Source organism: Numida meleagris, chromosome 6, assembly GCF_002078875.1.
Source record: "Numida meleagris isolate 19003 breed g44 Domestic line chromosome 6, NumMel1.0, whole genome shotgun sequence".
Taxonomy (NCBI): domain Eukaryota; kingdom Metazoa; phylum Chordata; class Aves; order Galliformes; family Numididae; genus Numida; species Numida meleagris.
The window spans coordinates 60,294,008-60,309,543 of NC_034414.1; the positions used below are offsets into that span (position 1 = coordinate 60,294,008).

General features: G+C 49.3%; 2 protein-coding genes across 5 annotated transcripts in view; one reads left to right on the forward strand and one right to left on the reverse strand.

Annotated features, from left to right (window-relative positions):
• The window catches only part of FANCM (Fanconi anemia complementation group M), a 61,259-nt gene that overhangs the window by 44,034 nt on the left and 1,689 nt on the right, over positions 1–15,536 (reverse strand). For all 4 annotated transcript variants that reach the window (XM_021403041.1, XM_021403042.1, XM_021403043.1 and 1 more), the window contains exons 3-4: positions 15,028–15,105; positions 14,090–14,248 (exon numbers count right to left, since the gene is read on the reverse strand). In XM_021403041.1, coding sequence (XP_021258716.1) covers positions 14,090–14,248; positions 15,028–15,105 — 237 coding nt within the window. The remainder of the gene's footprint in view (positions 1–14,089; positions 14,249–15,027; positions 15,106–15,536) is intronic.
• On the forward strand, positions 2,285–10,159 carry LOC110401684 (heme-binding protein 2-like). The gene is made up of 5 exons (XM_021403069.1): positions 2,285–2,642; positions 6,944–7,035; positions 8,119–8,260; positions 9,157–9,340; positions 9,727–10,159. Exons 1-5 carry the CDS (start codon positions 2,414–2,416, stop codon positions 9,896–9,898), a joined length of 819 nt encoding a protein of 272 aa, XP_021258744.1. The 5' UTR covers positions 2,285–2,413; the 3' UTR covers positions 9,899–10,159.

The following is a 15,536-nucleotide window of genomic DNA, read 5'->3' on the forward strand; positions in this document are numbered from 1 at the left end:
GAGTGCTCCAACCTCTGAGCATCCTTGTTCCCTCCTCTGGACCCACTCCAACAGCCCCACATCTCTCTGTGCTGGGCTGCAGGCCTGGATGCAGTACTCCAGGTGGGGCCTCATGAGAGCAGAGCAGAGGAGGACAGTCCAGAATGTTGGTGCAGCCCAGAATGCAGGTGGCCTTCTGGACTGCAAGTGCACACCGCTGGCACAATCTTCTATTACAGTGTATTTGACTTCTTAAAAGTTATAAGAAAGGCCTACAGTTCGTGCTTTTCAATTAATTTCACTGAGAACATTTTTCCTCTGTTACTCGAGAGGTTACGAAAAGAAGTGGTATTTCTATACAAATCCGTAGATCAGTAATGGCACCACTCTGCACATGACAGAGTGAAATATCTTGCTGAGAATGCTTTGCATCCTCAATTTGCAAGGCTGAATATTTGTTTTTCTTCTATATACAGAGAAATAACCTGCCAGGAAAACACCAGGAATGCAGCACTAACAAAACTACCAAGAACCAGCAGCTACACACAACATGGGCAAGTTGTGGGGAAAAAATAAGCACAAAAAAAAATCAGATTAGTTCAGCTCCAGGAACAGCCCTGTGCACTAACAGCACACAGACCATGGCACATCTTCAGTACTCTACCAGGCAGCCTCTTGTATGCAATTACTAGGCACATCACAAAATAAGTGAAGTTTTAATAACAAACAAAGAGCGGATCTTTAAAGTGGGACGTTAAATTCCTACCAGCCTCTCTCCTGGGGCAGCCACTTCAAACGATGCCTGAACAAGGGTTGGAGCAGTTTTCTGTGACAAAGCATCAGAATTATTTCTGCAGGGCAGGCTGAGGAGGAACCTCTGCACACTGACCGCAGAACACTGACCTCCTGGGAGCCATCTCCAGGCACCAGGACTAAATTGCAGTAATCCAGCTTGCCAAACTATGCAGAGTTCCCCATCCACGGAACTGAAGCTGGTGCTTGCACTGTACTGAAGCATCATTCAAGATGTTATCTGCGATGTGGACGGATTCATACAGCGACCTGTTTCACGATACCCCCCTGCAGCCAGGCATTGCCCCACAGAGGAACACCCTGATGAACAAAGTCTGATAACTACCACAACTCAGCTCACTTCAGCATGTGCTCCACGAATCCTGTGATTCTGCACATCAGGAGCTGACCATGAAATCACACCATCAAGCACACAACCAAAATACTTAAGCGAGCATCATTATCAAACATTTGGCATGGATTCCAATGAATTTCAGGCTGGTCTGGAGTCCGTGGCACTAATGCCCTGCCTACACAGAGAATGCCAAACAGCTCAGGGCAGAACTAGCTGCCTCTCCCTTTTCTTCAAGAATCCCACATGCTAAGTTCACTAGGTGAGAGATGTCTCAGGATGTTCCCACTGGCGATTGCTCCTCCATTTGCCAGCTCTCAGGGAGACAACCTCCCTTGGCTGGCAGAAGGAACACATCACAGAACTGATTTCAGTCTGTTCTGTGCCACTGGACCTGCACATCTCCAGTTCCTAAGGCAGTTAATACTTTGTTGGATCAGGTAACTGAGCCTGGGAGGGAGATTAAGTATCACATCTCAGAGACAACAGCTACATCCCCAACCCGTGTTCTCCTTCTCCCATAGGTATATCAGCCAGAGATATGTTTCCTTAAAGAAAATTGAAAGCCCTATGGCTTCCCTTTCCTGCCTGAGACAAAAGGACACCAACTCTTGTATCTCATTAATGTTGGGAACCAAAGAGAGGCAGCTGCAAGCAGAGCTGCATGCTCCCTGCACAGCCCAGAGTCAGGTCCAGCTCTGGGACAGCCTTCCACATTCCGGGGAGCAGTGTGCCTTCCTCCTAAAGGCTTCTGACAACATGATGTAGCTGTCAAATCCCAAAGCGAGATACTCAAGCACAAAATGACTCCCAGATTGTGCGTGTGGTCACCTTCCATTGACACTGCAGGAACTCCTGAAGAAAACGATGGGCACACCAGGAAAGGAAAGGGAGCGGGGAAAGGAAAGGGAAAGGGAGCAGGGAAAGGAAAGAAAAGGATTGGAAGGGAAAAGAGTGGGGAAAAAAAGAAAGAAGCAAGGAAAGGGAGATGGGAAAGGAGTGGAGCTAGGAAGGCAAACCTTAGCTAATACCCCAAAGCACACGAAATGCAAACACTTTCACAGGCTGCACTGCTCGGAGCTGACAGCAGCAGGCGAGGCAGAAAGGCAGGCGCTGTGTGCACACTGCGGGCTGGTAGGACAGTGCTGGAGCAGTGCCCCGTGCACACAGGTACACACACACACACACACACACACCTGGGTGCTTGCTGTCCCCGTGCCCGCCCCTTGCTCCCGCCCCCGCTGAGCCCTTCATAAAGCAGCTCAGCGCAGCTCGGCACAGCACAGCACGATGGAGACGGGCGGGTGCCGCATGAGCGGCGCGGAGCCGAGCGGCCCAGCCGCCATCACGCTGGAGGACCTGGATGGCATGGCGGAGGAGAGCCCCGACTCGGCGTACCACAGCCACGGCAGCAGCCTGGAGGAGGAAGGGGCCGAGCGCATGGACGACGAGGAGCAGGAGAGGCTGCTGAACTATTGGCAGAGCGTGGGCAGGGGGCACCAGGTGGACGTGCCCCGCGGTAAGCACGGCCCCGTCGCGTACGGGGGTAACGCGCCGGCGGTCGGGTCTCCCATCGTTCGCCTTCCGAGCTGCAGGGCATCAACCTATTTGTGCTAATTGGAGCTGATGGAGGCTTACAGCCTTAATTAAAAGTTAAATCGGCTGCCTCCGAACCACGGAACCGTTCGGTTGGAAGGGCCAACGCTAACATTCGATGAGGTTTCTTTTAGGAGCAGCACCTCGCTTGGGGCTGGCCTTCCGGCTTTAAAGAAACGTTGGAATTGAAAGATGGCTCAAAGCCAACTAAAGGCTTAAATTTGCTTTGTGACGGCAAGCCTGCCGGGCTTGTCCTAATAAAAAGTTCTATATTTTCCATGTTGAGAACGACAGAAAAATCAGAGAAGCTGTAGCAAGTCGCGTAGCTCAGTGACCGCAAGCTGCCTCTGTGCAGAGAGCGTAATGCCGAGCAGGGATCCTCAGCACCACGGCTGGGCTTCTAATAGCCTTCAAACAGGGGGAGGCAGCAAGCCCCAGAGAGACACTGCCAAAATGAACCCATTGCTATTTACAAACTCCAGCACAAAGGGTACAAGCTCATTTTCTCCCTCCCTTTCAAGTCTTTCCCAGAAATCCCACGTTATCTTTCTGGTGCCTTAACAAGGAGAACTGATGGATTCTTGGGTACCCAAACACCTTGAGCCCGGCTGAGAGGGCTCTGAGTTCACAGCACCAGCGCGGCCCTGGGCTCCAGGACTCACTGTGGGGTTCTTAGGATATCAAGTTCATAGGATCATAGAATGGTTTGGGTTGGAAGGGACCTTTAAGATCATCCAGTTCCAACGCCCTGCTGTAGGCAGGGACACCTCCCTCTAGCCCAGGTTGCTCACAGCCCCATCCAGCCTGGGATTGAATGCTTCCAGGGAGGAGCATCCACAACCTCACTGGGCAACCTGTGCCAGTGTCTCACCGCCCTCACAGTCAAGAATTTCTTCCTAATATCTAGCCTAAATCTACCCTCTTCCAGTTTAAAGCCATTTCCCCTCATCCTGTCGCTACCTGCCCTTACAAAAAGTCAAAAGTAGTGCATATGTCAAAAGTAGTACGCTGCCACATTTTGGTTACTATATTCTAAAGGTTTGCTTCATGATGTGAACCAGGCATTGTAAAAGTCAGGACAGAGTACTTCTCTCAGGTGCTGCCTGGGGCTGTCAGAGCAGGTTGAACCTCACCTAGCAGAAACAGCTTGTCAGATCAGCTTGCGAGCTCCATCCCAAGTACAGGGGAACTGTTATCCCCCAGGTGCAGCACACAGCCAGCTAGGGCACCCCCAGCCTCAGGAGCCCCAGAGGAAACACGGATGCTCTCCGTGTAGACAAACCTCTCTGCTCCACCCAAGCAGCTGATGCCACAATGCACCAGAATACGGGATTTACTTGCTGCCATAGCAGTAGCTGTGCAGCCAGGGCACTGCAGCCTTAACAGCAGAACATATGCTTGCTGTAGCCTAGTGGTAAAGTCTCTGAAATAAGAGCAACACTGCTCCTGTGTCCGTAGTTCCAGCACCTTGCTGCATGGTGACTGCATGCCTTCCAGAAAACGTCTTGCTAGTAGCTTTTGTTAGCACCTTGTACGGGTTACAGAACACCATCGGCGTCCTAAAAACATCAGATGTTGTGAGATTTGAATACCATGCTTATAGGACAGGCATATCAATTTGTCCCTGTGAGCAAGACCACAGCAACCCTGCAGTGTGACTGGTCAGCCTCTGCCAAACCTTGCAGCCAGCAGGAAAGTACAGGTGGAGGATGATGCAATACAGCTCTCTTGGCTTGGGATCTCCACGTTATCTACTCCCAGCAGAAGCAGAAAACATGCTGCAGCAGTTCCTTCACATTTCCCAATTATAACTTCAATACGAGATTAACGAGCGAGCTGTTAGGCATGAAAAACGTCCACTTGCTACAGCGTTAGGCCACCTAAAGATACACAGCGTACAAAGCAGCACGCTCTGAATTGAGCACCCTGGCTCCAGATCAAACTTCAGATATTGACTTGCACGTGATTTTCCCTCAGTTACAATACAGTCCCCACGCTCAGGTTATGTCACATGGGTGGTAGCACATCTCTGGGTACAGAGGCTGCTGGGCAAGCAGGGAAGGGGCCATTGGGGGAAGGAAGGAGGGGGCTGCTGTGTGCAAGTCTTGTCAAGTGTGCAACGCCTCCATAAACCCCTTTGTAAAGATTTGCCTCTTTCACAACACCTACCTATAGGCTGGGATACGATTATTTCGTAACTGTAATTTACAATTTTAAAACGTAATTAAGCCAAGCCTTTACCCAGGTGCACTGCTACAGCTCGTTGCCATCTCGCCTCATTTTGTCACAGCAGTGCCCAGGCTCCCAAGCCTGGATTGGCAGAGGATCTGTACACGAAGCAACTCCCTTGCTTTGAGCCGTGTAAGCTGAGTGCTGTGCACAGCCAAGTATTTGTAGTGCACATCATACTGCCGGGCTGGTGGGCACAGATTCACGGACTGAGGAGTAAAACTCCTGAAGGGACTTGCATTAATTGTAACTGTTATCCTGGGCATTAACACGGAGAAAAGAATCAAAAACGGAGTTAATGTTTCCAGGACCTTAGAATATCTTCTAATTCGTCACTCTACAAATCCAGAGCTGAAGCCTAACATACTATTTTTTCCCCTCAGCATCCAAGGAGATTAATTTTAAATGTCATTACTTGTATTTTAAATTTATTTCCCAATGACATCTGCAAACAAAAGGTTTAAAATCAGCCAAAGTGCATCTTTCTCCCCCTTATTAACAGGACCTTTGCTGCTCCAAATAGCCGTAGAGCCCTGCACTGGGTGCCAGGAGATGTAGGTCTGATTCCCAGCTCAGCTCCAGATTTACTGAGTGACACAGGCTCACTTCATTCTTCTGCACCTTACCCCTCAATGCGGGTGAGGCTCCGTGCCACAGCCAGAGGCAAATGCAAATGCACTGAACCCTGCCATATTTAAACTGCAAAACCACGGGAGAACAGAAGCACAAGATGTGCTGGTATTCCAAAAGCCTGCACCTGATGTCCTCAGCACCCAACCAGAGACAGTGGGCACGGTGAGGAGGGGCAGGCAGTTGGACTTGACGATCTTAATGGTCTTTTCCAACCCTAATGATTCTATGATAGAACTATTACGCACCAAAAAGAAATAGAGTCAAATTAATGGACACAAGAAAGTGTTGATGTAGCTTCTTTGTTAAACAATCACATCTTAAGAAGATGTATTTCTCCAGTGAAGCATGCAATGAGGAATTTTAATTTTGCTCATCTTGTACTTCTTTTAATTTAACAGGACACTTTTCTTCTCCCTCATCTGTAGTTTTGGTGCTTTTAAAGAAACAAACATCTTACACTGAGAGACAATTACATGCTACGTTAGGGTGTAAGGAGCCTCTGGAGGCCTGCACTCAACTCCTTGTTAAAAGCAGAGCCAGTTACAAAGCTCAGTTGCCACCAGGCTTCAAGCTGCTCATCCAGCTGTCTGCAATTTTCCAAGGGCAGAGCTCCTTAACATAGCCAGGACCCTGGGTTTGATCACAGGCACTGCATTTTTCTTGGTATGCACAATCAGAATTTTCTGTGCTAACTTCTGTCTGCTGCCTGTTCCCCGTCACTGCATCCTCACCATACCTGCAGTGGGAGCAATGCGCTCCCCCCCCCCCTACTCCATGGGCTGCTCTCAGCACCCCTTAGCCTCCACTGAGCACCTTGGTGCCCTCTGCTGACGTACAGAATCACAGAATGGTTTGGGTTGGACCCTTTTAGGCCCTCTGGTCCCACTCTCCGCAATGCACAGGGCACCCACAGCTCCATCAGTGCTCAGAGCCCGTCCCTGACCTCGGCTGCCTGTGGGGTGGGACATCACCACCTGCCTGGGCAGCCCGTGCAGTGCCTCACCACCCAACCCCTCCCAGCTGTGCAGTCTGAACAGCAGGGCTTGCATTAAAAACACCTGGTATTTTTAAACAAGTGCAGCCGACACCATCTACTTTTTCACGTGAACGCATCCAGCACTGAAGGACTAGCTGGGATTTGAAGGCAGCACCGTCCGCACAGAGCCACTGAACCAGGCACTGCCAAACCCCTCAGGAGATGCAGCTGTAGCATCCAGCACACGGACAAAGGCTGCTGACTGTGCCCGGTGATAGCAAAGCACCAAGTCTGCTCCCCCTCAACCGAGGGAAAACAGCGTGAAACGTCCCACTGCTGTCCCTGCAGCTTCACATCTAAACCGGGAATGCCCTGTTTTGTTGCAGACATGGCAGAGCCCATCCAGCAGCTGACCCGAAACAACAGCCCCCAGGAGAGGCAGAGCATCCCGTTCACCCTCATCCAGCGCAAAGAAAAGGTACCCACCCCTCCCAGCTCTCCTTCTAGCACGCTTGGCAGTACTCAAACCGAGATTTCAAAGCTGTGTTCCTTTATAAAGTCAACTTATCTGCTTAGGATTGCTGGCACTGTAAGTGCAAAGGGTTACATTCAGAGAACTGCATTTCCTTTGTAAGCCGTCACCAGTTTTTCAAGCACGTGCAAATTTTCCTCTTGTTACTAGCTGGAAATCAGCAGGAATATCAGAACACGGCGAGGCACTGCAGTCCCTGTGACATTTTAGAATTAGCTTAACCAAAAAAACCCTCCTACTCTGACACTTGAAACAAGCCCACCATTTTCTCCATCTGAAGCAATGCACTCGCCTCTTTACAATCACGGTAATTAACCATTAGCAAAGGGTACTCGGCAGAGGCCGGAATCTGAAGCAGAAACAAAAGCTGGAGTTCTGTCTGCATCACGGGTCATAATCAAACAGGGTATCAATTTGCAAATCCATATTCTCACAGCCACCTCACAGCTCATAAAACCTCCCAGCCGATGCCCAGCAAACTGGGCAAATGACAAACCAGGAAAACTCTAATCATGTGTGAAGATTTCCTGACACATTTAGTTTAAACAGACCCACATCATTCAGATTCATAAATATCACCACTGGATTGAGTGTATTTCATCTAACCAGTGCAGGACTCCTATCACAAGTTCCATTTTACCTTTAATTTACAACTTCCACTTTAATTCACGTTGCAATGAAACGCTCAAGGCAACGTCTCAGTATTGCTGTACTAAGTAAATACTCACCAAACACAAGTTCCTGAGATGACAGGTTCTACAGAAGAGCAACCCATGAGTCTGCCTAGGGATCTGCCACACACCCCTGTGTCCCCTCCTGAGTTACACAAGGAAGGACTGGAGTTTACATGCTCCTTCCAAGACCATTTCAGTGGCAGCAGAGAAAGCTGCAGTTCTTCCTGCCCTCAGCTGAGACGCACACACTGAGCCGGTGTGACTGACTTCTTATGACTTCTGTTTGCTTGTGGGTTCTTTAGTTTTTAAATTAGTGAGCTTCCAATACAAAACAATGATCCTCCTGTGCTTGCAGCTCGGAGACCTGCTCTACGAAAAACGTCAGTACGGGAAAGCCAAGTGGGCCTGCATAAGGATGAAAGAGAAGCAGTACGAGCAGAGCATCTGCCTGGGGTTCATGAAGCTCATGCGGTACATCTGTGAGCAGAACTCCTCAGGTAATTGGTACCACAATTCCACATGACAGTAAAAACATCACATTTATGCACTGGCTCCTCCCAGTTAGAAGAATATTTGCTTTCGTTTTCCTTTTTCCAACTAGACCACCCCATGCAAATTGCCATTTGCACGCAATGCAGCCTTTCCAGCGTGAGCTGAACCAGGCTGCCCCTTCGACACGCCTGCTATTAGAGAGCCTCTGGTGGCAGACCCCCACCACAAAGGCACTCAGACCCCCACCACAAAGGCACTCAGACCCCCACGACCGCGTGGCACCGGCACTGCCTGGTTCTGAATGCTGCCAGCTACAACACCCAACGTTTTGTTCTGCACTAGCATGTGTCGAGTCAAGTCAACCCTTCATTTTCTTCCCAAGAAACTAAAACCAATGCTCTCAAAAGTTTGCCTTAATAAGGTACTTTCCCCCCTCCCCATCCTAGTAACACTTAAATAACTTGAAGAACGTTATTTTGGCTCTGGAACAGTACAGTGTTGTTTTCAATCTGCGTACAGAAGCAAATCCCTCCCTCCTAAACATCACTGCTACACACACCCTCAAAGCTACAACCTTCCCTTAGTACAGCACCGCACAAACAAAGCAACATGTTTGTCAACAGCAAATCCTAAATGAGTTCGCAATGCAGCCCCTTGTCCTGCCTGCACCCTTTGTTCCCAAATACTGAAAACGTGAGACAAGAGCAGTTTGCAAGATAAACACAGCCACCCAAAACGGAGTGAAGTCAAACTAGACATGAAGGTAGGAGAGCTCACCAATGACAGAGTTTTAGACAGACATGCAAATATATTTGCAAACTGGGGTTCTGTGAGCTCAGAGGTGAGGTACAGCACCCAGACGTCCTTTCGTGCCTTCTAAAAGCTGTATGCCTCTCCCCAGGGCTGTACCTGGGGATAACCATCCCCATTGTGACCATCGTCCACACCAACGAGTCTCAGTCGGAGATGAGGCAGGCGGTGACGGTGGCATACTACCTGCCCGAGGTGCTGCAGGACCAGCCACCTCACCCCTTCGACTCCGACATCATCATTGAGGAATGGCCTTCTACTATTGTTTATAGTAGGTAAGAAACGTTCTCATTTCTCGAACCGGGTTCTTAAAGCTAACAAGCTTCAAACTTGATTTGCAGTGACTTTTAAAAGCTGCCTGCTGCGTGAAAGCAGGGCGTTCAGAAAATAACAGCTACCAACTTACCTGGGATAGCAATGCATGTAAATGGAAGGTACAGCTGCTTCTCAAAGCACAGAACATTCTGTGTAGCTGGGAGCAAAGAATCCAGAATATCACTGAAAACTCTGTTAAGAAAAACCATTACCTGTCTGAGATCAACCACACTCAGTGTCACTTGTCAACCACGACCAGTTAGTTTAGAAGAGAAGGTGACACTTCCAGGCTCTGGAAAAGCTGCAGATTTTAAAAAAGAACCTGATGTGAAGTTGCTTCTTACAGGAGCTTCAGAGGAATCACCAACGAAGACTCTATCATGAGAGAAATCAACCTGCTGGCAGAAATCCTGGAGAGCCCCGAGCTGTGCCTGCAGGACACGTTCATCATCGCCGGGTACACGAACCCCGCTGCTGCCAACAGACACAACGAGATCTGGTTCCTGCAGCGGCCGTAGCCCCCAGCTTCTGATGCTCAGCCCCCACAGGAACCGGTCCCGGCCTGCTGGCACAACTGAAAATCCTACAAATCCTACAACTGAACGGGGTGGGACCGGCTGTGAGACCCCCAGGAAGCACGGAACGGTGGCTGCCAGCTTAGCACGGCAACCACTGCAGCTTAATGGGCACGCAGAGGTAACACCTGATACTGACATCATTTCCTGGGTCAACTTTTACAATTCTTACACAATCGTCACAGAGATTTCTAGCACTATAAAGAGGAGTTCACCTTATTTATTTTTCCCTCTATCGGATAAGGGAGACAGAGCCCTCCGCCGCCCCATCTCCTAGGGCAGATCCCACAGATCCCCAGCACCAGCTGCAGCCGCTGTCAGCGGGACACAGCACAACACCAAACCCACCTCAGGCACACAGCACACTCCTGAAATACGAACACCAGGTCTTTATTTCTAAAGAGATTTGTCAGATTTAGGCCACTGAGACCAGAGCTCGGAGCAAGGCTCAGCCAGTGCTGACCAGTTTTGCTCCCGTCTCTTGCAGAGCAGTGGTTCTCAATGCTTACCTCAAAAAGCGTTCAACCAAAGTAATTTCAACCTCGAGAAGAGACCAAAAAGGCAGAACAGCACTAATGCTCACTGAAATTGGGGAGGGGAAATTCACCTTATTGACACACATAGCAGCCCCATGACCTAAAGGTACCTTCCAGTACCTAAAGGGAGCCTACAAACAGGAGGGGAGTCAACTCTTTGGAAGGGTAGATAATGGCAGGACAAGGGGAAATGGTTTCAAGTTGAAGGAGGGAAGATTTAGGTTGGATATCAGGGGGAAGTTCTTTACCAAGAGAGTGGTGAGGTGCTGGCACAGGCTGCCCAGAGAGGCTGTGGATGCCCCGTCCCTGGAGGTGTTCAAGGCCAGGTGGGACGGGGCCCTGTGCAGCCTGGTCTGGTATTAGATGTGGAGGTTGGCGGCCCTGCCTGTGGCAGGGGCTTGGAGCTTGATGATCCTTGAGGTCCCTTCCAACCCAAGCCATTCTAGGATTCTATGACCTTACTTAGCACTCCTAAATAGAAAGTGGTCACTCTCGCTTCTTTCAGAAGCGTTTTCTAAGCACTTCTCCCTTTAATCTTTGCGGAACGCTGCAGCGCTGCCACTGAAGCCATCTGCTGGCTGCTCCTCACATCTCCCAGCAGTACCACCAAGGTTCAGGCCCCACAGAACCACGTCAGCCACAAGTGCCCTCTGGCACAGCAGCTCTGAGCCCCGTGCGGTCAGTCAGAGCACCTCTTCCCACCGGGCTGCCCCGACCTCTCCGGGCCCTGTCCCAGCACCTGACCACCCTCACTGTGACAATCCCTTCCTGATTTCCACCTTCCCACATCGTAGCTTGTTTCCTTCACCCGCATCCTATGGTTGCTCCTGCAGCAGGCACACAGCTGAGCACACAGCTGAGCACGCTGCCACCCAAGCCCAGCTGCAGAGCTGTGCATGTTGGGGCCGCACGCTGCTTCCGCACTTACAGCTCCTGACACGCTTCAGCATTGGGTTAGCAAACGGCTTTGCTCTCAGAAATCCCTCCTCAGTGTCTCCCCTTCCTGACGGGATAGTAGAATTCAGTACTTCACGAGCATCTTTTTATACAGAATTCAATGAAGCCTGTCACCGGAGTTATTTATCAGTTACCATAGTTAGGCTCCACGGAGAGCTTTGTGTTCTCCAGCTGCAACACACAGCGTGACAGCGTGTGCAGTGCTAGCTTGCCAGGAGGGGTTGAAGCTGTTCTGCTGGTGCCAGGGGGGTAACACCACCCCTGCAGGCCCTGCTGGCAGTGCCAGCCAGTACTAACGTGGAAGCTAACAAACTAATGGAAAATAACTTTTTGAAAGCTGACTCGAGCAGAGTGCCCAGGCAGGCATGAAATGACGAGCTTTGCTCCTCTCACTCCCTTGTTTCCCCCCCCCACCTCCAGCAATACAGCAAATAAAAGCAGATTTCCACCTCTGATTTGTCAAATTAAACGTTGCCAGTGACAGAAGCCATTTTGGCACACCGAACACCACGTGCCACTGGAAGCAGTGGATCCTCTCACCGGAAAGCATGGGTTTGTAGATATTTCACACTTTAAATGCCTTTTGTTTGCTGTGTCACGGCTCTTTCCATAAGCAACTCGGTGTCGTTCGATGTAAAACTGTGAATTCTGGGGTAGAATTGATGTTCACTTAGGTTAGGCTGCTTCCGCTGCTGAGAAAGAACCAACGAATCCTCCATTTGAAGACAGGCTTCGTGGCTATGGAGCACTTCTGAAAACGGCCCTCCAAGCACAGGCACAGAGCTGTGCTTTCTAATTGCCACCATGAAAACTGCCCAATAGTTACCAACTGAGTGCCAAGGAAGCGTTACAGGGACTCAGATGGATCACCTTCAAGTCCCACCCGAGTCCCTAACTCCTGTCATTGGAGCAGGCACTGTGTTACCCACTGTGGCTCTACTTCGTAAGCCATTCATTAATGGATTTTCATTTTTAATTTGAAGTATTTCATTTCTGCTATTCAAAGGAGAGAGTAAAACAGATTTCCCCCCCATTTTTGCAAGATTCAGTGCTGTAGCCTTAACAGATGAGCGCTGTCCTGCATACTGTGTACTTTTCAAACAAGTGTTAGTGCCTAAAACACCTATTCCAGCTTTGTGATACTCAGGGCCTTGCTTACTGCGTGCATACAAGTATAAGCATTGTCAAGCTGTGCTGTTTTACACTGCCCTTTATTTTTACTTACGTGTTGTCCTGTTTACTGTTACTGTTTCTCAAATTAAAGGTCATGATTTCATTGTGCGGAGAGCATCCTTGGGTCTCGTATTTGTGACACAAGTTCTAGCCTGTGTTAGCACTGATTTCAGAATTCGGTCTCTTTGCTGCCATGTTTCCTCTGCATGGAAACAGCAGAGCTCACAAGGTGCAGCTCTGATTCCACAAGAGACCTGAAGCCTGGATTTGAAACTGTTGCTGTAAGACTGAACAATCTGAGTAGCACTGAGCACCAGTGCACTCTTTGCTATATGCACACATCCGGAGCCACGCATCCCCATGCTGCAGCCAGCAGGGATGCCGTGCTCCTGTTCCCTCCCATGGCAGAAGATGCTTTCAGAACCAACCGTAGAGACGCAGTGCTCCACAAAGAGCAGCACCTGTACACCACTGCCTCCTAAATCCTAATGCCAAGCAGAGCACTTCACATCTGATTCCTGCAGGACAACGCACCGTGTGCTTGTCACGCCCCAGGGGCTGCGCTCACTCATTCCCACCTCCAACCACAGGGCAGGCAGAGCACAGAGCACGGCACGCTGCGCCATCCAGCTGCAGGGACACGGCATCGCCACCCTGCACAACACCTGCACAAAGCTGGCTGCTGCAGAGGAAGGCCAGCATCCCTCCCCTTATTACTGCAGGGGGCACAGCAGGCCTCCAACCTTCTCATTAAAGCAGCAATAGAAATGCCAGGTGAAAGAAAGGGAAATGAAACCACTGCGGCCACACTGAGGGGGACTGAAGTTGGCTCGGGATTTTCTGTACACCTCTGTTACTCCAGAGCAGCCAAACAGCTGGATACCAACTATCTTACCTTTGTATTTATTTGGGTTTTTTTCAATGCCTTTTACCAAAAAATGAATTTTTGAAAGTTATATCTTATGTAGTACCACTTGTTTACTACTGCCCTGTATTGTTTTTAACCGTTGGTTAATGCCCAATGTCCTACACACATACACATCCCCTGAAACAAACCAAACCCAAATACAAAAAGAACTAAATGCATAGGTGAGTTAAAGCTCTGAAGAACAGTCTTCATCACAGAAAAGGCTTGAGCCTTGCAGAAGGCTGGGTGTGACCCGGACAGCACTAAACCTCCCAGCACCATCACATTCCAGCTGAACCCAGAGGCCCTCAGCTCAGGTGTTGTTTTACAAGGGAGAGAAAACAAATTAAGCTCTCCACTGGAGCTTGTGAAAGGTAACACTGCTGCAAAGCAAAATAGCAGCTGTTGTAGCTGACAATACAAAGTTAACTGGGGAGCAAGGTATTATCTTTATAAGTTATTGCTATTCTAGATGGAGATGTTAAAGTAGGAAGGCATACACACAGAATTATACACTCAGTGACAGCGTCTGCGTAATGGTAAGGGAAGGAAAGAACCCACCTGGATGTAAGCTCTCTGAATGCTGCCCAGCTGCTCACCAAGAGGAACAACGATTTTCTCCACTTGCCGCTCATGAGAATACGGCTGAATTTCTGGAGAGTCTTCAGCACACAGCTCTATCTGAGCAATGAGTAAGTTGGAAACAACCTGCTGCACAGCCTGTGTGAAAAGCCACAGAACAAAGGAGCACGTTTTCTTGTTAATATTCCTTCCATGCAAGTCAACATCTCATGAAAGTCACTCCTTTCCTATTCTGAATGGCCTTGAAAGCTATATAAGGAAAACATACCAGGTATAGATGAAAATGTAAAAATCCTCACCTTAGAGATTTTACATAAAGAATGTGTTCAAGAAATGTTTAGGTGTTGTGTTGAGAGCCATGGTTTAGTGGGGTTATTGGTGGTAGGTGGATGGTTGGACTGGATCATCTTGGAGGTCTTTTCCAACCTAGCTAATTCTGTGATTCTATGATTCTACGAAACATTACAGCAAGCTTGTGAATGCTAAGTGCAAGCAGCTGCACGAGGGCTGGAGCGACAGAGCTCTCCCTTCAGGTCTGGGTACACCACAAGGATCCCCATGTGGATCACAGACCCACGGCACAGTTTGGGGGGGAAGGTTCCCCACAGCCCCCACGCAGTAGCTAAATGACGTACTCTTCTCTTTAAGTGGATTTGGAAGTCCACCTGCCTTTGATGAAAACCTCAGCCTGACTTATTTTTACCCAACAGACAATGCTGAGGGGAATACTAAAAACATTCCGCATCAACTGCGTGCTCTCTTTGGCTCCAGTAGGTTTGTGTTCTCAAAAAACAGAAGGTCCTACTTCCATTGAGGAAATACTTCCATTGAGTTCCATGCTTTCACTTAGAGCTCCCTAGACTTCAATATCCCACGTCTGCCGCCGACCAGAGCCCGTTCAGCTCCAGCTCCCTTACCTTGGTGTCGCTGCCTGGTGTGGCGCTCAGGGCCAAGACCCGGAACTGATTGGTGTATCTGCTCAGCTCCTTTACAACCTGAGGACAGGGAAGTCCCACGTTAATACCCTTACTGGAGATGGACAGACGACAAAAGCTGGGGAATGAATGCAAGCTTTGGTTCTGTGACATAACAATCTGAATGACAGCAAAATACCTTAAGGAAAGGCTTATACGTTACTTTGAAGTCAGATAGCCTACAGCTCAAATTCTTAGAACACTAACTTGCTATGGTTCTGAGAAGGGAAAGAACAATAGAAGAAAACTGCAGCAGTGGCAAACCAGCAGGCACTGCTCTCAGTTATCAAGCTAATGTCTCCCTTCCAGCACGCCACGCCAGGCAAGCATCAAAGCCACCTCCTTCCCTCTACAGGGACACAGCAAGCTCACAGACACGTGGTCAGCTTCCCCAGCACACAGAACAGCAGCTTTGCCTTCAGTCACCTATCCATGGAGATTAAGATGAGGTA

Coding starts and splice junctions, on each gene's coding strand:
- LOC110401684 (XM_021403069.1), top strand. CDS start 2,414: ATGGAGACGGGCGGGTGCCGCATGAGCGGCGCGGAGCCGAGCGGCCCA. Junction 2,643..6,943: donor CCAGGTGGACGTGCCCCGCG/GTAAGCACGGCC, acceptor GTTTTGTTGCAG/ACATGGCAGAGCCCATCCAG. Junction 7,036..8,118: donor TCATCCAGCGCAAAGAAAAG/GTACCCACCCCT, acceptor CTGTGCTTGCAG/CTCGGAGACCTGCTCTACGA.